This window comes from Myxocyprinus asiaticus, chromosome 26 (assembly GCF_019703515.2).
Source record: "Myxocyprinus asiaticus isolate MX2 ecotype Aquarium Trade chromosome 26, UBuf_Myxa_2, whole genome shotgun sequence".
NCBI lineage: Eukaryota > Metazoa > Chordata > Actinopteri > Cypriniformes > Catostomidae > Myxocyprinus > Myxocyprinus asiaticus.
The window spans coordinates 43,642,132-43,667,216 of NC_059369.1; the positions used below are offsets into that span (position 1 = coordinate 43,642,132).

Sequence of the window (25,085 nt, forward strand, 5' to 3'; positions counted from 1 at the left end):
TCCACCAGCATCCTATTCTAGGGACCAGCATGCAAACCACAACATATGTGCTGGTCTTTTCAGCAGGGTTTTGCTATATGGACAAGGAACTATGTCTGTCAATATTTACTGTATGTCAAATAAGAGCTTTAGGTAGGAGCAAATACAGGATACAGGAAGTACAGGAAACAGGAAATGACAGATTAACAACACATGTGAAGATCATAGAACATCATGTTTACCAAGCGTGATCTCCTCGTAAAAATTCTCCTCTGTTAGAAAATGGAATGAGAGAGAAGGAGAGAGATGGAGACAGTGAAGACTAAGTTAAAAAATTGTAGAGAAGGAAAGAGTGATAAATAACTTAATAACAAAGGAAGAAAGAGATTAAAGGGTTAGTTATGTCTTTGATAAACACAGACAAAAGCTTAACATGAATTTTGCCATTATATTCCTCTGCCTTTATTTTGAAGGTCCATGACTTTCCCCTTGTTCAGACTTGGTGTTTGTGATTATGTTATCTTTATAATTATAGATTGGTGGCACTTCTGGCTAGTGATGGGCATGAGTACAATAATTGCATGACTTTTTTTTACTTTAAAACGTTTCATTTGTATCTCTGATTTCACATCCTTCATGAAGCAACTAGCCCAGCAACAGAAGTTAAAGCACTCTAACCTTCACGAATCAAACTCTCTTGTCTGCTTAAGATGTGACTGTTCCCCAAATCCCGTGTCTGCCCTAAAAGTGCTAGTCTAAAAATACCACGTTTCAGTAGCAGATCTCAACTTTGTAAGGGGGGTTAGATAGATTTCTACCTCTTATTCGTTTATCATCTGAAATCTCAAAGCAAGGATAAAGTTAGTAAGCTCCAATGAACTGAAGCCACACAGTAAAAATGCATTTTGGGAGCATCAAAACATCCCCACATGAGCTCACTAAAGACCTGAAGTCACAAGCACGTTCCTCAAAGTCCAGTAAACATTTGTGCCACCAAAGGAAATGTCATCGGAGAGTGCAAGACTACAAAGGTAAACTAACTTTTAAAAAGCAATTGGGCCAAATTCCCAAGTCAGACTTGTCCACTCTCACCGGGTCTCATTCGCTAATAATTGTGAATAGGTTGCATACTTATGTCTTGGAAAGGTTATCATGAAAATTTTTTGACGGTTTCACAACAGGTGAGCTCTCGCATAAATTTGTCATTCTAGTGTTGATAAATTTAGATTATTCTAAATGAGGGAGCATGTGTCCACAGTTATTTGCATAATGGTCAATGATTTGAGACACTGCTGAGAAAACTCTCCAAATAATACAGGTGCATCTCAATAAATTAGAATGTCGTGGAAAAGTTCATTTATTTCAGTAATTCAACTCAAATTGTGAAACTCGTGTATTAAATAAATTCAATGCACACAGACTGAAGTAGTTTAAGTCTTTGATTCTTTTAATTGTGATGATTTTGGCTCACATTTAACAAAAACCCACCAATTCACTATCTCAAAAAATTAGAATATGGTGACATGCCAATCAGCTAATCAACTCAAAACACCTGCAAAGGTTTCCTGAGCCTTCAAAATGGTCTCTCAGTTTGGTTCACTAGACTACACAATCATGGGGAAGACTGCTGATCTGACAGTTGTCCAGAAGACAATCATTGACACCCTTCACAAGGAGGGTAAGCCACAAACATTCATTGCCAAAGAAGCTGGCTGTTCACAGAGTGCTGTATCCAAGCATGTTAACAGGAAGTTGAGTGGAAGGAAAAAGTGTGGAAGAAAAAGATGCACAACCAACTGAGAGAACGGCAGCCTTATGACTGTCAAGCAAAATCGATTCAAGAATTTGGGTGAACTTCACAAGGAATGGACTGAGGCTGGGGTCAAGGCATCAAGAGCCACCACACACAGACATGTCAAGGAATTTGGCTACAGTTGTCGTATTCCTCTTGTTAAGCCACTCCTGAACCACAGACAACGTCAGAGGCATCTTACCTGGGCTAAGGAGAAGAAGAACTGGACTGTTGCCCAGTGGTCCAAAGTCCTCTTTTCAGATGAGAGCAAGTTTTGTATTTCATTTGGAAACCAAGGTCCTAGAGTCTGGAGGAAGGGTGGAGAAGCTCATAGCCCAAGTTGCTTGAAGTCCAGTGTTAAGTTTCCACAGTCTGTGATGATTTGGGGTGCAATGTCATCTGCTGGTGTTGGTCCATTGTGTTTTTTGAAAACCAAAGTCACTGCACCCGTTTACCAAGAAATTTTGGAGCACTTCATGCTTCCTTCTGCTGACCAGCTTTTTAAAGATGCTGATTTCATTTTCCAGCAGGATTTGGCACCTGCCCACACTGCCAAAAGCACCAAAAGTTGGTTAAATGACCATGGTGTTGGTGTGCTTGACTGGCCAGCAAACTCACCAGACCTGAACCCCATAGAGAATCTATGGGGTATTGTCAAGAGGAAAATGAGAAACAAGAGACCAAAAAATGCAGATGAGCTGAAGGCCACTGTCAAAGAAACCTGGGCTTCCATACCACCTCAGCAGTGCCACAAACTGATCACCTCCATGCCACGCCAATTTGAGGCAGTAATTAAAGCAAAAGGAGCCCCTACCAAGTATTGAGTACATATACAGTAAATGAACATACTTTCCAGAAGGTCAACAATTCACTAAAAATGTTTTTTTTATTGGTCTTATGATGTATTCTAATTTTTTGAGACAGTGAATTGGTGGGTTTTTGTTAAATGTGAGCCAAAATCATCACAATTAAAAGAACCAAAGACTTAAACTACTTCAGTCTGTGTGCATTGAATTTATTTAATACACGAGTTTCACAATTTGAGTTGAATTACTGAAATACTGAACTTTTCCACGACATTCTAATTTATTGAGATGCACCTGTAGTTGTTCAAAGTAGAATTTTTTATTGTTTATCTTTTTTTGATAGGGGATACCAAGGACTTAAATTTAGGGTACCGAGCAGGTACCCTGCCATGCCACCCCAGAGAGCATTACCACCCTAGGTGGCTGCCTATATCGCCTATGCCAGGATCCACTACTGGAGCCACATCGCAGACGTCAACCAGAGCAGCTCCGGTCCGGAAGAGCGTGAAGCGCTTCTCAAGCGCTCTGAGTCACGCCGTCAACAGAGGCTCATGCCAAACTCCCACAGATATAAAAAACAAACAAATATAAACTTTGTTAGTAAATGCAAGGCGCTCAGTCTTCACGTTCAACAATCGTGAAATGGCAAGTATTACTGGTCATAGCGTGTTATTGACGTTCTGTGGCATGATACAATTATGAAATCTCAAAGGTTTTGCTTCATTAGAAATAAAGGCTTGTGGGTTTAATTAAAGATCATTTAAATAACGTGCAAAAGTGATGAAATTAAGACAGAAATATTTTACTATTGCAGAATACTGTATAATATAATATAGGGGGGCCTGGGTAGCTCAGTGGTAAAAGACGCTGGCTACCACCCCTGGAGTTCGCTAGTTCAAATCCCAGGGTATGCTGAGTGACTCCAGCCAGGTCTCCTAAGCAACCAAATTGGCCCGGTTTCTAGGGAGGGTAGAGTCATATGGGGTAACCTCCTCGTGGTCGCTATAATGTGGTTCGATGTCAGTGGGGCGCGTGGTGAGTTGAGCGCGGATGCCGTGGTGGATGGCGTGAAGCCTCCACATGCGCTACGTCATCCTCTGCCACCCGGATTGAGGCGAATCACTACGCCACCACGAGGACTTAAAAAGTGCATTGGGAATTTGGGCATATATATATATATATATATATATATATATATATATATATATATATATATATATATATATATAATATACAGATATAAATAAAATGTGTCCAAAACAACAGTGTAAATTTTAAATTGATCAAAACTAAAGTTGAACAAAAAGAGATATTTTGATATTTAAATTGTTTTTTCATGTCATTCATATGTTTTTAAAGCCTTAAAAGAAAATCATCTATCACTATTTTATTAATTCATTAACATATTTGAAGTTAAATATGTAAAAATTACTTTGTTAGGTGTTTGAAGCACACATGCATCTTAATAAATATAACAATTTAAATGACAATGAACAGTGAAAGCCCTAAAAGAGACAATTAATCATCATAATCGCAATTATTGGTTTGACCTTTCCAAAGATATACAGCACATGGCTATGTGATCTTTTATTATATGTATTTATCTCTACTGGATCTAAATATGATTATTGAGATCACAAATTTATGAATTATGAAAATGGAACAGTTCCACTTTATCAGCTAATTTTAAAGCAGTATTTTAGAATTGGTCAAATCGCCCATATTCACTGCAAAGATAGGAGTCTAAGTTTTAAAACAACACCTATTTTGTGCAGATTTAGCAAGTTGTTGAATTATACCATAATATTTAAATTTGATATGTTTTAAACTAGATTTTTAAAAGATTTCACATTTATATCATCTTGAACTACCTTATATGTCATTGACCCATAAGACACGCCCACATGATCTTTTTGCACAACTTAATGCACAATAAACAACTTTTATATAAATCTAAACTACACTAAACGTACTGTATATAATCAGACCCACTGTGTTTAGAAAGTGTTTCATGCTGAAAAGGACACACTCATATTCCCAGCAGTGACTGCTATATTAATGAACATCAGTGAGACAGGCATTACAAATATATCAGGAGCTGAGAGTCAGACTGCTGGTGGCTCACTTGGTTGCTTTTTTTTTTTTTTTTTTTTTGCAAGGTTGCAAATGGGCAATGAGAACAGGAAGTGCACAGGAAAAGAAAATGTTTTGGACATATGGTGGCGTTATGTCAGAGACTGGTCGTGTGGCCGGCATATGGTTTGTCCTGTCAGTTTGTGAGCTGGCACAAGCATCATGCCGCCACGGTGCCAATAATGGCATAATGGCACTTCCATCGCCACCAGAATTGAAGCCCTGGAACTTCACGGGTAATAATGCACCTGCTGCCCGGCACACGCACAAAAAATTTACTTTCATGTGTTTTCAGAAGGCAAGATTTATAAACTGCTATTTGGGGCAGAATGTTAACCCACAGGACAGAAAATCAGAAATGAGAGGTCTTTAATATATATGGCAGTTGTTGTTCCAAGACAGCAATAAAATTAAACGGAGAGCAAATGAAGACTTTCCTCCTGAGCAAAAGACCCTGGGTCAGTCCATCTCAGGTGGTCCAATAACTGTAAAGTTGGTTGCTTGACCATTTTTAATTTTCCCAGTTTTTTTTTTTTTTTGAGTAATTACCTCTATGTAATTGTATTGCAAAACCACCAGTTTTTTAACCACAACGGCCATCTTTGTGTAATGGCACACGACACATTTTGGTTATACGGCTGTTTACAGAAACCTCAATATCTCATCTCAGGATGGTCCTAGCTCCTTGGAACAAAAACTGATCTCTGGAACACAATACAAGGTACATGTAAATACATGTTCCTTAGACTTAGAATAAGTCCTAATGTAATGCTCAAGATTGCTCAAAGTTCCATTTATAATGGGAAGGTTTTGAGTCGCAGTTGTCATTTTTTTTAGGGGGTTCCAAGGAGCTAGGACCAACCTGAGCCGAGATACTGAGGTTTCCGTAAACAACTGTATAACCAAAATTTGTCATGTGCAATGACACAAAGATGGCCATCAAGGTTAAACCAAGTGAAATAAAATAAATAAATAAAAAAAAATTATAAAAATAAAAAAAACCTGGTTGTTTTGCAATACCAATACATAGAGGTAATCACTCAAAAAAAAAAAAAAAAAAAAAAAACATTTAAAAGGTAAATTAAAAATGGTCAAGCAAACTGTATTGGACCACTTGAGATGGACTGACCCCCCTGGTAATCTCACGGGTTTCCACAAGAGTTTCAGAAGAGATCTCAACAATGTCTCAAACTGTGCTCAGATTTGCCAAGGTGCCAAAGTCTGCAATCAACAAGTCAGAGATTTCCAAATGAGCAAATTTCCTGAGCTATAAAAGAGCAACTTCTGAACAATACTACTACTAATGATATACCTCATTAAATTCTTCCATAACCAAATTAATTAATTACTATGGTATCCACTTTTTTTCCACCTCTATTCTCTGAATGTGCATCAACAACTGTCTAAGTTGTGTCTGTTTTTATTTCTCCTAGAACATTTTAAAAACATCTGAGACTTAGCTGTTACTTCAGTGAAGCATATCCGATATCTCAGTTAAATCTCACGAGCTATAAAAGAGCAACCTCTGAGTAATAAACCACTCCCCCCGGGCATACAACAGGAGAAAATGGTAAACAAAGAATGTGATTTAAGCATTAAATGTGAAAGAATATGACAATATCTTTACATACATCTGTACAGAGGGAGGAAGAAACCACACTAATACTGTGGTGTGCATGTGTGTGTGTGTGTTTAGGGTGCTGGGTACAGTGTGTGAACACAGATTGGCATGCAGGTAGGGCAAAGTGGAGAGAAATAGTTTTAGGATGTAAAAACACCATCAGGGGGCTATGCATGGGACACACACTCTGGAGGGCAGTGGGATGGATGCAGAGTTTTTACCTTCCACTGCATTTGAGTGGTAGTCTGGTTGAGGCATGAATGGAGACAAGAACAGAGTAATGCATAAGCCATGAACCCATGACATGAAAGCACACAAACACACACACACACACACACACACACACACACACATGTTGGTGCAGCTATCATTATAAGGACTCTCCATAGACATAATGATTTTTATAATGTACAAACTATAGATTCTATCCCCTAACCCTAACCCTAAACCTAACCCTCACAAAAAACTTTCTGCATTTTTACATTTTCAATAAAACATCGTTTAGTATGTTTTTAAAGTGATTTGAATTATGGGGACACTAGAAATGTCCTTATAACCACATTTATAGCATAATACCCTTGTAATTACCAGTTTATAACCTAAGAAAATGTGTCCCCAAACTCTCCTGCCCTGCAAAGGCAAAAGAAACTACACAGAAACTACATGTTTCATTAAAATTTAGTCAAAATGATGAAATCAGGTTTCTTTTTTTTTCTCTCCCTTTTTCTCCCCAATTTGGAAAGCCCAATACCCAATGTGCTCTAAGTCCTCGTGGTGGTGTAGTGACTCGCCTCAATCTGGGTGGCGGAGGACGAATCTCAGTTGCCTCCGCATCTGAGACCGTCAATCCACGCATCTTATCACGTGGCTTGTTGAGCGTGTTACCGCGGAGACATAGCGCATGTGGAGGCTTCACGCCATCCACCGCAGCATCCATGCACAACTCACCACGCGCCCCACCAAGAGCAAGAACCACATTATAGCGACCACGAGGAGGTTACCCCATGTGACTCTACCCTCCCTAGCAACCAGGCCAATTTTGTTGCTTGGGAGACCTGGCTGGAGTCACTCAGCACACCCTGGATTCGAACTCGCGAACTCAAGGGGTGGTAGTCAGCGTCAATACTCGCTGAGCTACCCAGGCCCCCGAAATCAGGTTTCTTGACTATGATCTGTCTAGTGACAGACAGGTTTGTCTTAACAGAGTAATTTTATAATCCATGTTTGACAGGACAATTAAAAAAACTTTGAAGCCTTTTTATTTTATTTATTTTTCATTTTCAGTGTTGGAGTAGTTACTGCTTTAAGGTTTATAGAGAAGTATAGACTTCAATTGATTTTATATAAAGCTAATTATAAATAATATAGAGTAACGCCAATCTTAGACTTAATTGTTTTTTGCTTGAAAAAACAAAAAACATTATTCACTCTATTTATGAATCGTGCCAATTGATGATGTCCCCATATGTTCTCAAAGAGTTTTTGTAACTACAGTGAAACTTACACAACATTTTTGATTGCCCAGCCAAATGTGGATTTTCACGTTTTAACACACGATCGAGACCCAATTTTAGTCACAACTCAGTTTAGACAAAAATACATAGTTACTGCGTTTTGCCTTTGAAAGGCAGTACAGCTCAGTACATACAGTACATACATACAGCAGACATGCACCAGACCACTTAAAATACTGTATAAAGTGAACGATTGTGATTTTCACCCATGCCGTTTAATAACATCTTGAGTACATGGGACAAAGACATGAGTTGGGTGAATATGGGAGGTCTCATCATCAACAGCCTCTTTGAAACAAACATTCACTAGCTAGAGCACATCAGCATACGAACACACCCCTTACAGCTGAGTGTCAGTTGTGTGTGTGTGTGTGTGTGTGTGAGATGTGTGATATGTGATGTGGGAGACGCTCCCTAGAGATCAGTATGTGTCAGACGACGCAAATACCTGTTCTGACATACCAGTGCAGACAACATGTCATAGAGGGAAAATCATGAGCATCTTTCAAACACACAGAGTCATAGCAAAGTCTTTCTAATTAGTCAGTTCACTGGCGGCCATATTTGGAATGCTCCCGGGAGGCTACTTCCAGTTATGACAGTGCAGCTCCTATCTTCTTGAATGGGGGAACACTGAAATCTCAAAAACTGTTTGCCAAGCTTACGTTTAAAAGACATATTTCAAATCAGCAGTAAAATCAAACAACACTGGTATCATAAATTGTGCTTCTTAACCTCAGATTACGCTGAAAAACGCAATTTTACCGGCTTGTATAGCTAATGCGCATGCATATTCAAGAGTTGATTGACAGGCGATGTCTGTATCTAAAAGGTGATTGGCTCTTTTACCTGTAAGGCAGGACTTCTTTTCTACATCCGTTGACCGTTGGGTGCTCAGAGCTCCTTGGTTGGATGTTCCAATTTCTCCCATTTTTACTTATTTTTTAATAGAAGTGGCCCGTCTCTGCTAAATAGTCTCTGGTCATTGTCAAACTAGCCCAGTTCTTCACATTCACAACAAATCTAGCTTGCAAGCTTACTTATCTCAGATACTTACCACTCACCTACAACACTAAACAAGTGACAAATATGATTGTTATTTCTAATTAATTTAAAGTATAGACTTTATAGGGCATACTTTGTAAAACTTACTGAACAGCCCAGTTAAGATCCAACAAATACATAAACGCATTCCGTTACACATAAGTGGCATAACTATGCACGAGCCAATGAATCTTAGCTCGACTGGACAGTTAACTCACATTTCTGTACAGTACTCTACAGTAGGCTCCAGACTAATCAATGAAAGTGTAGTCGCAATTGCATCAAAGAGCAAACCGGTACAAACCCGCCCCTTTTGGTGGGCAATCTCCAATACCCTGAGAAAACAGATGATTGACAGCTGTCAATGGCAAGGTGATTGGCGAGGAGGCGGTACTCACCTTTGACTCTCTCTCCACGGTTCAGCTGTATCTCTCCCTCCCCTTGCGGCACGTACGGCTTGACCACAATAAAGGTGCGTCCCGGCACAGCGCTGTAGAGTTTCCGTTTGGGGCCCCGGGCTCCTGAGAGTGTGTGCGAGGTCCCCGTGGGAGGAGGGCTGGGGTCCCGCTGAATCGTCCCCGGGCTGTAAACAAAAACATAGGTTACCGTGGTGATGCCTGGCAACTGGTAGCCAAATCCGGTGGTCACAGACATAGTCCTGTGAGGCGCGAGAAGGTGGCGTGAGTGTGCGGGTCTTCTCCTCAATATTCCCGAACACGCCAGGGCCGTCAGGAGCGAGCGTCTCTCACTCCTCTCTTCCTATCCCTCTCTCCTCTGCTCCTCTCTCCTCCCGTCTTCCAACTCCTCTTTCCTCTCCTCCCTCCCCCTCGCTCCCGTCAATGGCTGCCTTTCGCGAACAGCACCGAGCGCTCGGGCTGCACTCGCCACGAGTGGGGCATGTTCACTCCCCGTGGCTCTCACGCACACTCTCGCATGCACACACACGCAGGCTGCGCTCTTTCCCCGTCACTGGGCTCACACACTCCCACCCTCTCTCTGAACATTCTATCCATACGCGGACAGTCGCCACCGACAACACACGGGCGCCAGGGGTCCAGATTGATTAGTGTGTGGGGGTGGGGGTGGAGCAAGCACAACTCACCTCACCCCCCCGATAACAGCCCTGCACACACAAACACACACACACATTCTCCCAGTGCTGTAATATACAGCCCCTCCTACCCCTCTCTCTCTCCGTCTCTGCCCTGCGAGTCCCCCCTCTTCTTCCCCATCTCTCTCTCTCTCTGTCAGTAAGACAGCTTCTGAATGTTAATGCAGCTGCAGGCAGAGTAGCTGTTGCTCTGTCTCTCTCATTCATCTAAAGCTCTCTCCATTCAGCCATTCATTCCATGCACATACGCACAGAACGGCAGCATGTGTGTTCGGAAAAAAAAATGTGTCCCACAAAATGTGTCTGATGTCCCACAGAGCTCATATTTTCTGCTTTCAGTACAGTGGGGAACAAAAGAAAAATCCACACACATAAAAGCAAAACACACACTCTGGAACAACGTTTAATACGCTTTAACACACAGCGCACATCTTTGGGTCTCCTGTGGATGCTAACTTCCCCTGTCTGAACAGGTTTTCTGTACAGCCTGCTGAAAAATATGTTGAAGAGGTTTTAAGTGGTCTCCCAGTCTGGACAAGCTGGTTCAGCTGCACAGTTTGGATGGTTTTAGAGAGGTTTTGTCAAGTGACAACAATTCAAACTTGGAAACCAGCTGAAGACCAGCTTGACCAGGCAGGGAAACCAGCTTAACCAGTTAAAGACCATCTTGACCAGACTAGGAAACCAGCTAAACCAGCAAAAGACCATCTTAACCAGGCAATCAAACCAGCTTAACCATGCTAACAAACCAGCTTAACCAGGCTAACAAACCAGCTAAACCAGGCTAACAAACCAGCTAAACCAGCCAAAGACCAGCTTGACCCCCCCCCCCCACACACACACAAAAATGGTTCAATTCAAATATATTGATTCAAATGTGCCTATGATTCCAAAAAAAAAAAAAAAAAAAAAAAAATTCAATTCAAACATTTGAACAAGTCCATTAAAATTTTACATTTGAGAACATTCGATTTGAACGGGCCTTTGATGGCCGACATTTTTTTTACGTTAATTTGAAAGCGCTTAATTTGAATATTAGAACATCCATAAAATGCCTGAAAATGTACATTTTGAATGTTCAAATCAAGTCGGGTCTATGTTTGATTCAAATGATTCAAATAAGTCTATGATGTCTAAAATGTTTCATTCAAACATTCAAACGAGTCTATGAAATGTTTGATTCAAACCCACCCGATACCTCAAAATGCTGTCTAGATTTTGAAATGAAGCACAATGTAACATCTTTCTGTTACCTGGGGTTGTTACAACATCCTAAATTTTCTTCTAAGCATGAATAAAGTCCTGTCCTGTCCTATCTTAAATGATCTTTTCTCTGCTATATGCCTAGAGTGTAGTAACCCCAGCTTCAACATGAAGTTTCTAAGATCTTCTCTGTAGAGCAGAACTGACCCCATCCAACCCTAAAGATACATACACACACAGACACACACTCCTGACATACATGACCCCCAAAACCTCCCACACTCTCTAACATACACAACAACCTTGCTCCAATCGAACACTCCAAACCCCTGAGGCATACAGTTTGCTGTTTAAGGGCGTGACAAAGTGATATATGGGCTCTATATACAGTACTTCCTCTCCTGAGCATCCTCTCGGGTGCCTCCTTGGAGACCAACTATACTTCGGTAACCCTGGCAACTGCCATCATGGAAAGATACACTGAAAGCAACTGTCTTGATTCACCGGGTGCCAGTGTCAACAATGAATCAGAAGGTTCTTTCCCCAACTGTCTCTCTCTCTCTCCCTCTCTCTTTAGGTAACAGCAGCTTGAGAGAAAGCACTGATGGCCTGATCTAAAGTAACAGACTGAGTCCCTGTGCTGCCATTACATGCTCTGAACAACTTAACTAATTTGCAAACCCTCGTTCATTCTGTGTATGTATGATATCGAAGCAACAGACACAAACATCTCAACTTTCACAGCAAGTAATGAAGCATACTCTGATCAGCAGTCAAACAATATCAAGGTTTCATATAATTTCTGTTCTTGCTGATTTCTATTGGACAGCCCCTTCAGCCACCTGAGCAGAAACATTCCCTGTACCAGATCCTTGTTCACTGAGCCATTCTTTACAGCAAAATAATGGTAACACTTTAATATAATGTTGTATCTGTTAACTTTAGTATCGGGTATCATGAACCAACAATGAAGAATATTTGTTACAGCTTTTATTAATCTTGGTAACTGTTCATTTATAAAAAAAATACAATTGTTCATTTTTATTTCATGTTAGTTCATTATGCATTAATGTTAACATATTCAGTTTAAAAGTTAAATTAATTTAAATGAAATTAACTAATGTTAACATATATTATTAAATAAATTAAAATGCTATGAGTCTGTTGAAATTAACATTAACCAAGATTATTAAGAGCAGTAACACTTTAAAACACGAGTTCTCAACAGGGGTGGTACAGCCCCCCAGGGGGCGTTCAAAGAATGCCAGGGGGCGCTGAGAGCAATTTAGTAGAGAGGGGGGCGTTTGGTTACAAATGGGGGGCGTTTATCAGTCATAATAATCAAATCTATCATCAAGATCCTCTTTGCATTAAAACGTTTATCTGGACTTGGAGTATATCAGTTGGATCTCAGTTATACGGGTTGGTACGCATTTGTACCACGGTTCATCTGATTTTGAAGTCTAGTGACACATCTGAAGTATCTGGTTTACCAGGGTCAAATACACAGTTGGAGGCACAACCTCGGCTAATGCGCCTGTATGGCTCTGTAGATGGATACGGCTCAATGGACAGACTTTTGTCATGTCAAGATTACGAAAAATATGTTGTGAGAAAACACAACAGATAAATAAAAATGCTTCAGTATGTTTGGAAACAGTCATTACTTTGCAATTCCGTTTGGTGCATGAACTTAAAATATTTGTTTTAGGATATTTATCCATGTTTCACAAATGCAACAATATTCCTAATCATACGCAGCAACTTACGCCAATGTTGTGTCTGAGGACTGCTGTAGCTAATTCTGTATAAAAGTATAAAATCAAAATGTTTCATGTTATCTTTATTGCTGTGGCTTTTCAAGCTATAGAGAAAAATATAAGTTATTTTGCAGTGCTGGAGGTCAGATGTGACTTTACAATATCTTTAGCTCAGCTTTGAGATCAGAAGTACTGTGCAGGTATCAAACAACACTTTTCTTATACAGTGTTGACTAAAGGAAGCTTCAATCTTCACTCGACAATAGGAATGAAACTAAAAGACATTATAAGGGAAAAAGTACCCTTTGAGCTCTCATGATTTGTTTTTATATTTATTTATTTTTTGGGAGGCAACAAAATGATTAAGAACAATCAGAACAGCAAGACTGGAGGGACCATCGGAATCTGTCATTATCATCCAAGCGGTTATTTGCATAAGTGCACAGTTGTTAAATTGTTTTCATGGATGGACTAAGATGAAGGAATGAAATGAGGTATGTGCAATCTCCCTTATCATCTCTTCCGCTCCTTTATCGGAATCTATTTCGCTCTGTCTCGCCGGTTAATTGAGTGTAATAGAGTTGGTGTGAAGCCTCTCCTTTCCATAAATGTGTGTGTGTTTACTGGGTCATCCGATTCCCCCAGCAATTTTAGAGACACTGCTGTTCTCCTCTCCCTCTCTCTCTCTCTCTCTCTCTCTCTCTCTCTCTCTCTCTCTCTCTCTCTCTCTCTCTCTCTCTCTCTATATATATACAGTATATATACACTGGCGGCCAAAAGTTTGGAATAATGTACAGATTTTGCTCTTATGGAAAGAAATTGGGACTTTTATTCACCAAAGTGGCATTCAACTGATCACAATGTATAGTCAGGACATTAATAATGTGAAAAATTACTATTACAATTTGAAAAAAATGTTCAGAACTTCTTAAACTACTTCAAAGAGTTCTCATCAAAAAATCCTCCACGTGCAGCAATGACAGCTTTGCAGATCCTTGTTATTCTAGCTGTCAGTTTGTCCAGATACTCAGGTGACGTTTCACCCCACACTTCCTGTAGCACTTGCCATAGATGTGTCTGTCTTGTCGGGCACTTCTCACGCACCTTACAGTCTAGCTGATCCCACAAAAGCTCAATGGGGTTAAGATCCATAACACTCTTTTCCAATTATCTGTTGTCCAATGTCTGTGTTTCTTTGCCCACTCTAACATTTTCTTTTTGTCTTTCTGTTTCAAAAGTGGCTTTTTCTTTGCAATTCTTCCCATAAGGCCTGCACCCCTGAGTCTTCTCTTTACTGTTGTACATGAAACTGGTGTTGAGCGGGTAGAATTCAATGAAGCTGTCAGCTGAGGACATGTGAGGTGTCTATTTCTCAAACTAGAGACTCTGATGTACTTATCCTCTTGTTTAGTTGTACATCTGGTCTTCCACATCTCTTTCTGTCCTTGTTAGAGTCAGTTGTTCTTTGTATTTGAAGACTGTAGTGTACACCTTTGTATGAAATCTTCAGTTTTTTTGCCATTTTTGACCTAATATTGACCTTAAGACATGCCAGTCTATTGCATACTGTGGCAACTCAAAAACAAACACAAAGACAATGTTAAGCTTCATTTAATGAACCAAACATCTTTCAACTGTGTTTGATATAATGGCAAATGATTTTCTAGTACCAAATAATCAATTTATCATGATTACTCAAGGATAAGGTGTTGGAGTGATGGCTGCTGTCTAGATTTGATCAAAAATTACTTTTTTCAAATAGTGATGGTGCTGTTTTTTACATCAGTAATGTCCTGACTACTTTGTGATCAGTTGAATTACACTTTGCTGAATTAAAGTAACAATTTCCTTCCGAAACAGCAAAATCTGTACATTATTCCAAACTTTTGGCCGCCAGTGTGTGTGTGTGTGTATATATATATATATATATAAAGTTTTGAAACACTTATTCTTTATTATATATATATATATTGTTTTTTTTTTTTTTTTTTTTTTTCACATTTTAGAATAATAGTAAAGTCATTAAAACTATGGAATAACATAAATGGAACTACGGGAATTATGTTGTGACTATAAAAATCCAAAATAAATCAAAACTGTGTTATATTTTAGCATCTTCAAAGTAGTCACCCTTTGCCTAGAATTTGCAGACATGTACTCTTGACATTTTCTCAACCATCTTCTTGAGGTATCACCCTGAGATACTTTTTATGTTGGGCACTTATTGGCTGCTTTTCTTTATTATTTGGTCCAAGTCATCCATTTAAAAAAAAAAAAAATAAAATGTAAATACAATTTTAGTTTTGTAATGAAATAAATGAATATGGTGGCACAATTAAATTTTTGTCTACAAAACTAATTTCAAACATTTAAGCAAACGCCTTCAGATCAAAAGATTTTGAAGATCATGAGAAACATTTCAGTCAAGTGTTTCAAAACTTTTGACCGTTAGTGTATGTATATATATATATATATATATATATATATATATATATATATATATATATATATATATACAGTTATATATATAAGAAATACAATTAGTTCCAATTGTTCAGACAGACTGGGGACCAAAAGGGTGGATTTTTCAAGAATGTGTTCAGGTCATATTTCACCTCAAACTCAAAGGAAAATAAATTACAGTATATGTTGCAAAAATGACACATAAATCTCAGCTTGAAAATCCCAACAGTTACAGAAATACTCAAACCAGCCCATCTGGCACCAACAATCATGCCATGCTTCAAATCACTGAGATCACATTTTCCCCATTCTGCTGGTTGATGTGAACATTAACTGATGCTCCTGACCCGTATCTGCATGATTTTATGCACTGCAGCCACACGATTGGCTGATTAGATAATCGCATGGATGATTGTTGGTGCCAGATGGGCTGGTTTGAGTATTTCTGGGATTTTCACACACAACAGTCTCTAGAATTTACTCTGAATGGTGCTAAAAACAAAAAACATCCAGTGAGCGGCAGTTCTGTAGATGTAAATGTCTTGTTGATGAGAGAGGTCAACAGAGAATGACCAGACTGGTCCGAACTGATAAAGTCTACGGTAACTCAGATAACCGCTCTTTACAATTGTGGTGAGAAGAATATAATCTCTGAATGCTGTTCTGAGATGCGGGCTGGCGCTATTTTGGTGGCACGAGGGGGACCTACACAATATTAGGCAGGTGCTTTTAATGTTGTGGCTGATCGGTGTATGTAAATGTATTACACATTTACAAGCATTTATATACTACATAATGGTAGCATTTGTGTAACTGCTTTAATTTTAACATACTTGAGAAAAAAAAAATACTGTATTATAGTAATTAAAACCTAATGAGAATCACCACTGAGAATAATGGGAAATAATAAATAATAAAATAAAATAAAAAACATGCCCAGATGCATTATAATAATGAGAATCTGAGGAGAAAATATGCTTAATTAGCATGAAAATTATGTCACAATGCAAAAAATCTTAATGGTCCTTAAATATGCTTTTAATTTCTTAATGCCATATATAATTGTATTCATATTTTTTATTATCTTTTGATTTTGGACCTTTTAGCCATTGATGAAATCTCTATAATTCAGTTTATTTGCCTCACTGTTGTATACTTTATGTAATGCTGACAACAAAAAAAAAAAAAAAAAAAAAAAAAATATATATATATATATATATATATATATATATATATATATATATATATATATATATATATATAATTAACACATTTTAAAATTTGATTTAGAAAAAAAAGAAAACATTTATACACCATGGTAGTATTTGTTGAACTACTTTGAAAATAATAATAATAATAATAATAATAATAATAATAATAACTGTATTACAGTGATGAAAAATTAAGGAGATAATAATAATAATAATAATAATAATAAAAAATATTACTTTAAAAAATAAAAAATGTAAATGTCCAGGCACATTATGATAATGAGAATCTGGGGGGCAAATATGATTAATTGTAATGAAAATAATGGCAAAATGGCTAAAATCTCAATGATCCTTTAAAAAGCTTCATTTTCTTTATGTAAAAAAAAAAAATAAAAATAAATAAATATATATATATATATATATATATATATATATATATATATATATATATATATATATATATATATATATATATAAATATATAATTATTTATATACTGCATATATATAATTATTAATTCATATTAAATTATAAATTACTGAAAAATGTATTATTAAATGTTAAATAAATACTTAATATTTAATTATAACATTGTGGTGAGCAGGGCGGGGCCAAGCTGCGTCTGGGCAGAGCAAGGCTGGGATGATAAGTGGTGAATGAGGTCCACCTGTGTGCCACACTAGTCTCGCGTTCCAGTGAGGGGCGGCAGGAGTATTTAAGGAGAGGAGACAGCAGCAGATGGGAGAGAGAGAGAGAGACGCACAAAGCCTGTTTGTGTGTGTCTTCTTATGTCCAGACGTAGCTGGCTGAAAAGCAGTGTGTGTGTTTGTTTTGTTACACACTGAAAAGTGTTTCTTAAATGTCTACATGTTGGTCAAGCCGGTCCCAGCTTCCTCCTTTGCCATCGTTGAATTGTTACAAACATATTTCTATATAGATATATATTTATTCATATTTATAAATAATATTTTCCTGTTATTCTCTTTTGATTTTGGACATGTTTTTGTGAAATTCATCCATAAACAAATTCTCTAATTCAGTTTTCCTGGCTCAGCGTTTTGCACTTTATGTGAAGGTTACTAACTTGGTTTCAAAACCAAACTGTAGCCAATAACCTTAAACAGGGATTGAAGAGTGCAGCTAATAAATAGGCCAGAAGTATGAGCCAATGAGAATGCTGAAGAAGATATTGACCTCAGCACTACCCCTTTAATCTCCCAATAGCCAATAGAAAACCTGCAGGCTCACTTGTCCAATTACAACACTCCATTGTATGGGCTAGTGTGTAGGGAGTGGCAGGTGTGGACATCCTGAGGCTGGAATCCATCATGGAAAGCTCCAGAGTGACACCTCATATAGCAAAATAGATTCCCTTTTTTCATCAATAAATCACTCAATTCTCTTCCCCCCTCTCTTGTTCTCTATCTAACCGGAGCTCATAAATCTGCAAAGTAATGAAACAGCAGAAGTTAGGTAAAGTCTAAATTTTGGTCTCTTGGCTGGCGGTAAAAGAGACGTTAATGATGAGTGATGAGTTTTTGGTAGCTTTCAGTCACAACAGCCCACTTTAACACCTTTATAATCATATTTGCACTTCGTTTTCTCTGTACTAATTCATTAGGCACATTGCGACAGACGTTTCTTTAATACCTTGCCATTTGTTTTCATGAGCAAATGTTACTCTGTATTCTACACTCTAACATAAATCTTTGCCCTCTGACTTTGCTGTTGCAGTTCTCTGAACCCTGTAACCTGTGAACTCTGAATCCACTTTGACAATGTTTGGAACAACTTATGACCTCATGTGTGACCCCGATCAAGAAGTGAGTGGCCAAAACTGACCGCCCCAGTACGGCACTAATTACACACTCTGCTGGCCAACACGGTCACCTCAGGTAGTGACAGGTGGACACAGCCGGACAAAAAGCAAGGACCAGAGAGATAAAGAGTATTTTTAAAGCGGATCTGACCCCAAAGATGGGTGTTTTGGCATGGTTCCTGTTTGTATCATCACATTCTGCATGTTAAACACACACAAACCACACACAGGTGTCGGTGGCTCTGGTTATTATTAGGGGGCCAGGATGTCACGAAACACCAGCAGATGGACAACTAGAACAGAACACAGCAAACACGACCCCTTAAGGACCACGAGAAACAAACAGAAGACACAGAGAACGAGAGACCTACTGTGTTGAACTGCAGCAAAAGAACAGGACACATGCTGGTAAAATTAGCTACAGATTCCAAATTAACCAGCCTGATTTCATGAAAATTACGTGAAAGTGGCGACATTTTTGTAAAATGGTATTACGCGATTGATTACAAGTATTGCGTAAGATCTGACGTGACATGTCCACTGTGTGGCGCTAAAAGCGAGTTAAATGCTCTCCCCAAAAGATGAGGTTACTAAGGGTAATGCTCTATTGAGTTTTAAATCAACAAAACCGACCCCCCTGTCATAAGATAGCATTCTGTGAGGAACAGAGGGAAAAGTAGGTATTTATTAACTGATAATCTGCCATTTTACTCGTGATTTGTGTGAAAGGGAATATAAGTCATTTTTGTAGCATCTCTAGTGTTCATTTCACTAGGAAACTGCCGCCATTCGTACAACGAGCCACGTAAAAATCATTTTGCAAAAATGTAGGTATAGTAACGTGATTTTATGAGACCCGGTTGGCATAACCAGCTCGGCCAGGTCGGGAGGGAGCTAACCACGTTAGGCTGGTTTAAGCTGTGTTTTTCTTTTCATTCGCATGATGTTTCATTTACACTGGATGCAGCATTACAAGACTGAATTTGATCATTTTGATACAAACTACACTACATAATTTTGATGGTGTTTTCTTAGTCCATTTTGAAGATACGCATGACTATAAAGTGCTAAGCCCAGTCGACTCTGAAAAGATGTCAATCTCCTTCCTGCAATAAATACACAATGTGAGATTAAGAGCAATATATTGCAGTGAAATTCAATAAGGCCTGTTTGAGTTCCAGACAGTCGAGTCCTGCAGTTCTAGACGGGAGAACTGTCTAACCTGAATTTATATTAAACATTAGAAAACCACAGTTTAAATGCAACAAACGTCGATCAAATGCCACTTTATGAGTAAGTGATAAATTATAGTGTGGTCCGTATATTTAAGAGGGGGATAAATGAGCGTGTTTACATGCATGTTCTTACACCAATTATGCTTAATAAGCCGACAAAACATGTTCATTTAAATGCATTAAACGGCTTTTCATTTACGGTACTCACCCTCATGCCATTCCAGATGTGTATTACTTTCTATCTTCTGAAGAACACAAATGAAGATTTTTAGAAGAATATCTCAGCTCTGTAGGTCCATATAATGCAAGTGAATGGTGAACAGAACTTTGAAGCTCCAAAAAGCACATAAATGCAGCATAAAAGTAATCCATATGACTCCAGTGGTTAAATCCATGTCTTTAGAAGAAATATGGGGTTGGGATGAGAAACAGATCAATATTTAAGTACTTTTTAACACTAAATACCTACTTTCACTTCCACATTCTTCTTCTTTTGTTTTCTGACGATTCACATTCTTCGCACATATCACCACTTACTGGTCAGAGCTGGTCAAAGGTGGAGATTTATATTAAAAAAACACTTAAATATTGATCTGTTTCTCACCTACACTTCTGAAGACATGGATTTAACTACTGGAGTTGTAGGGATTACTTTCATGCTGCCTTTATGTACTTTTTGGAGCTTCAAAGTTCTAGTCAACATTCACTTACATTGAATGCACCAACAGAGCTGAAATACTCTAAAAGTCTTTGTTCTGCAAAATAAAGGAATTCACACACATCTGGGATGGCATGAGGGTGCGTAAATGATAAGGGAATTTTCATTTTTAGGTGAACTTTCCCTTTAATGTGCATTTAATGAAACACCGTGGTGTCACCGGAGGCCCAGAAATTACACACTTTACCTTTAAAGGGATAGTTCACTCAAAAACTAAAATGTTGTCATCATTTACTCTAATGTTGTTCCAAATCTGTATGACTTTCATTTTATCAGTGGAACACAAAAGGAGACGTTTGGCAGAATGCTATTACCTAATTCACTATTCATTTTCATTGCATCTTTTTTTCCATTCAGTAAAAGTGAATGGTGAATGAGGCTAACATTGTGCCTAATATCTCCTTTTGTGTTCCACTGATAAAAAAGAAAGTCATGCGGGTTTGGAACAACATGAGAGTGGGTAGGCTAAAAATATAAAATGAAAATGTAGAGAATTGTAAAAGTGAAAGGTGTTCCAATTCTGTGGAAATCTGCAGAACTTTTTTTGCTTCCGGAAAAGTCTCAATTTTCAGAGGAGGACAACAGCGTTCCAGTGACAGAGAGGCGTATTCAAACCATTACATATTATTAGTGTGGACGTATGGATCTGGATTGCTCACCTGAGGCGTCCACGGCTGTGGGAGTGTGTGAGGGGCGTGTGTTGGCGTACAGTGTGCGAGCCGGACTCCTCGCTGGCACGCTGGAGCGAAGGCGAGCGGGAGTGCAAGGAAAGAGAGCTTCCAGTGCTCTGCAGGCTCCCGTCGGCCGCTGCCTCGACCCCGGAGTGTGGCAGAGGGGGCAAGCTCCTCAGAGACGGCACGGGGGAGTGGGCGTGGCCAATGTCACCCACGTTGTTCAGGTTGTTGTCTGAGGCGGAGCGAGGCAGCAAACGTGATGATGTCAGAGTATCGCCTCCAGTCACGCGCCGACGATTTGTGTAGGAAGGCGTTTCCCTGAAAGGCACTGGAAAAAAGGCAGGTGTCAACAAATGCGTACAAAGTGTCAAGATAGTAAATTAAGTATATGAAGTAAATGAAGGGTACATCAATCTCATTGGGCATTCAAAGAGGTAAACAAAAAAAAATCTACTCAAATTACAAAGCACCTCATCTATAATTCATAAGCAAAACACACTCGCCTTGACCACAGCCAGCTTTAAAGGAATAGTTCACCCAAAAATGAAAATTCTCTCATCATTTTCTCAGCCTCATGCCATCCTAGATGTGTATGACTTTATTTCTTCTGCGGTCCATACAATGCAAGCGAATGGTGACTAGAATCTCTAAAAAGCAGATAAAGGCAGCATAAACGTAATCCATAAGACTCTAGAGGTTTAATCCATGTCTTCAGAAGTGATATAATACTACAGGTGTGGGTCAGAAACAATATTTAGTCAATATTTAAGTACTTTTTTACTATAAATCTCTACTTTCACTTTCACTTCCACATTCTTTTGTTTTTTTGGTGATTTGCATTCTTCATGCATATCGCCACCTACTGGTAGGGGCTGGTCAAAGGTGAAGATTAATAGTAAAAAAGGATTTAAATATTGTTCTGTTTCTCACCCACACCTATCATATCGCTCCTGAAGACATGGATTAAACCACTGGAGTCTTATGGATTGCTTTTATGCTGCATTTATGATATTTTTAAAGATTCAAAGTTTTGGTCACCATTCACTTGCACCTACAGAGCTGAAATATTCTTCTAAGAATTTTAATTTGTGTTCTGCAGAAGAAAGAAAGTCAAACACATCAGGGATGGCATGAGGGTGAGTACACGATGAGAGAATTTTCATTTTTCGGTGAACTATCCCTTTAAAAGATGCTGTGTGTTTGTAGACATGATACAATCTAAATCCCTCATGACTGAGAGGTTTATATTTTCATATGAGGCCAATTTGCCTCCTAAACATCAACACTAGATGGCATTATCTCACCTATTCTACACTGGATGCAGATAAAACTGTTTCAAAGCAAAGGCAGTTGCATGGTGTAATGCATATCAGGGTCAAAAGAGTTTATATGACTCAATGACAGACATATTTAATGAGAGAGAGAAAGACAGAACAGAAGAGTTCAAGTGCACAGTGTTTTCAGTCAAGGTGTCATATGGTGAGGTGTCAGACTCACAGCGGATTCTCTCTAATCTCTCATGTAAATTAAGTATTGATCAAAGCGCAGTACTGAACATCCACCTGTCACCTGATCAGATATGAACAGCTCTCTGCCAATCAGAGCCGAGAACAAGCCACTCAATACATCCTGCAGGCTATATTTAGCAGAAAACTGCTTGTTACGCATTTAAAAACAAAACTGTAAGCTATGTTCGTACATACAAATGTGTTAACATATAGTATGCACATATTTAATAGTTATGGCATAGTAACCCTCGGATGCATTAATATATAAATCATAAAGGGAAAAACATCTTAATGTTATTTTTTTATTTATTTTTACATGCACTATGTTACATGTTACTAGGTAACATTAATATATTTTAATATTCGTACAGATATTCTGATAAAGAATTGTTTCAACGGTTTCATCATGAGACAACTGAACATGTGCGGTTTGTTTTGGCAGGGTAAACACTGGCCGAGCTGTTCGCTTGTTTAAATCCTCCACTCTTGTGCCCATCCATTCAGAGTGAAAAGGCCAAATGTTCAACCCCACACAAAACCAATAAACTCACTCCTTCCCTCTGTCAATGACTGTTAGAGAAACAATAGACACACACATACTGTACTGAATGAAAGAAAAGGTGTGAATGTGAAGGACAGTTCACCTACAAATGGCGATTCTGTCATTATTTACTCACTACACAGTACACTGCCATTCCAAACCCAAAGCTGTAATGTTTTTCATGGAACTAAAAGTTTTTGAAGAATCACTAAGCACAACAGTTCATAGTGACATCAGCGTAAGGCTGTACAGTGTGACAGTTTTGTTCGCATTTGCGTTAAAAAATTTTGATGACAAATTTTAAACCATTCGCACAATTGCGATACGGATAATTTATGCCTGCGTGGATCGTTGCAACAAAAAACATGTACAAGGTGCCTGATGTCTGCTTTACTATTGCCAAAACTTGAATGCTCGAACTTTAGCGGTTGCAGTGGTCGCAGTAATGTTCCTTTCATGCTGTGTGTTACTTGCACAAACACGCTCAAGATTTGCACATCAGTCTGTGCGCAAAAAAAGAGATAGGCAAAAACTGATGCAATCAATACTAACATGGGATATAATTGTTTTCCTCAAAGAGGGTAGTAGTAGGAATAAATAATAATACAAACAGTAATAAATTATAAAAATAAAAATAAAAAAATAAATAACAATAAAACAATTTTGTGAGCTAATACAATTTAATTTGTTTAATTTAATTAGAGCCCTGCCTTAAAAGCACTATAAAAGTAGTCCATAGAAATTATGTGCCACATTCCTAGTCATCCAAAGTCATCCAATAGTGTTGTGTGGGGAACAGAAACTTAAGTCATTATTAACTGAAAATCTTCCCCTGCGCATACTCTCTGAAATCAAATTTGTGTTCTGAGAGATTTTCAGTGAATAACGATCTAAATTTTGGTCTATATGTCACACAAAGCTATCGCATAACTTAAAATATATGCACCACTTATATGATACTTTCATGGTTTTTTCCTGTTTGGAGCTTGGAGCTTGAGAGTCGTGGTCACTATAAACCGCCATTGTGTCGTAAAGAGCTGCATAATGATTCTTCAAATTATTTATGTTAATTTAACACAATCATAATGAATTATGGTTAATCATAGATTTTGTCTTTTGACAAAAATGTCCTTTAAATTTAGTCAATATTTCATCAAGTCATACTGTATTTATTGTGCATATACGTATTTGTCAATTTCACTAAAATGGTATAAAATTTTAGGCGACAAAAATTAGTTAACAATAATGTGCAAAATTAAAAAAGTAATGTATCAAACTAACAGAACACACTAATCAAATATTGAAATATTTTGAAAAATGTATGAACTACTACAATTATGTTCATGTTTGAAACAAATTACAAATGAATGTGTTTAATATGTAAGGGATACGTGGATGTGCGGTTGTTACTCAGAGATATCAGACCACTAGATGGCGCCATTTACCAATCAGAATCAAGCATTCTAGAGTGCCGTGAATAAGTTACATTAAACAACATGAGAAAACTGTCCTGGAAACCTGAGCTCCTGAAATAATAGCATATAATAAATAGATAATAAAAAAATGTGTTTAAGTTCACCTGTTCACTCATTTCATTGTCTGTGCACATGTAGGTTGTAATATAATATTATGTAATACAATGGATATAGCCGATTAATGTCACATATGTAGGATGTTGTTTGAGTGAGATGGTTAACCCGTTAGTAAAGTTCGTTGTACATGTGTTCCGATTTTTAGGGAAATCCACAACATACTATGACTTTTTTTTATTTATTTATTTATTTTTTTTTATAAATAAATAAATATGGTGTTAGTGCATTGTTAATGTCAAGCAGTATTATTTTCTTCTTTGCATATTTTCAGCATATAAAAACTGTTTGATTTTCATCATGATCTGTCTTTTTCATCTTATCTTTGTTATTGTTGAAAAAAAAACTTAATCAACAATCATTT

General features: G+C 38.0%; 1 protein-coding gene across 1 annotated transcript in view; it reads right to left on the reverse strand.

Moving 5' to 3' along the window:
• The window catches only part of LOC127416675 (SH3 and multiple ankyrin repeat domains protein 3-like), a 286,289-nt gene that overhangs the window by 115,265 nt on the left and 145,939 nt on the right, over positions 1-25,085 (reverse strand). Inside the window, exons 10-12 of the mRNA XM_051656158.1 lie at positions 21,069-21,411; positions 9,288-9,472; positions 6,553-6,576 (exon numbers count right to left, since the gene is read on the reverse strand). Coding sequence (XP_051512118.1) covers positions 6,553-6,576; positions 9,288-9,472; positions 21,069-21,411 — 552 coding nt within the window. The remainder of the gene's footprint in view (positions 1-6,552; positions 6,577-9,287; positions 9,473-21,068; positions 21,412-25,085) is intronic.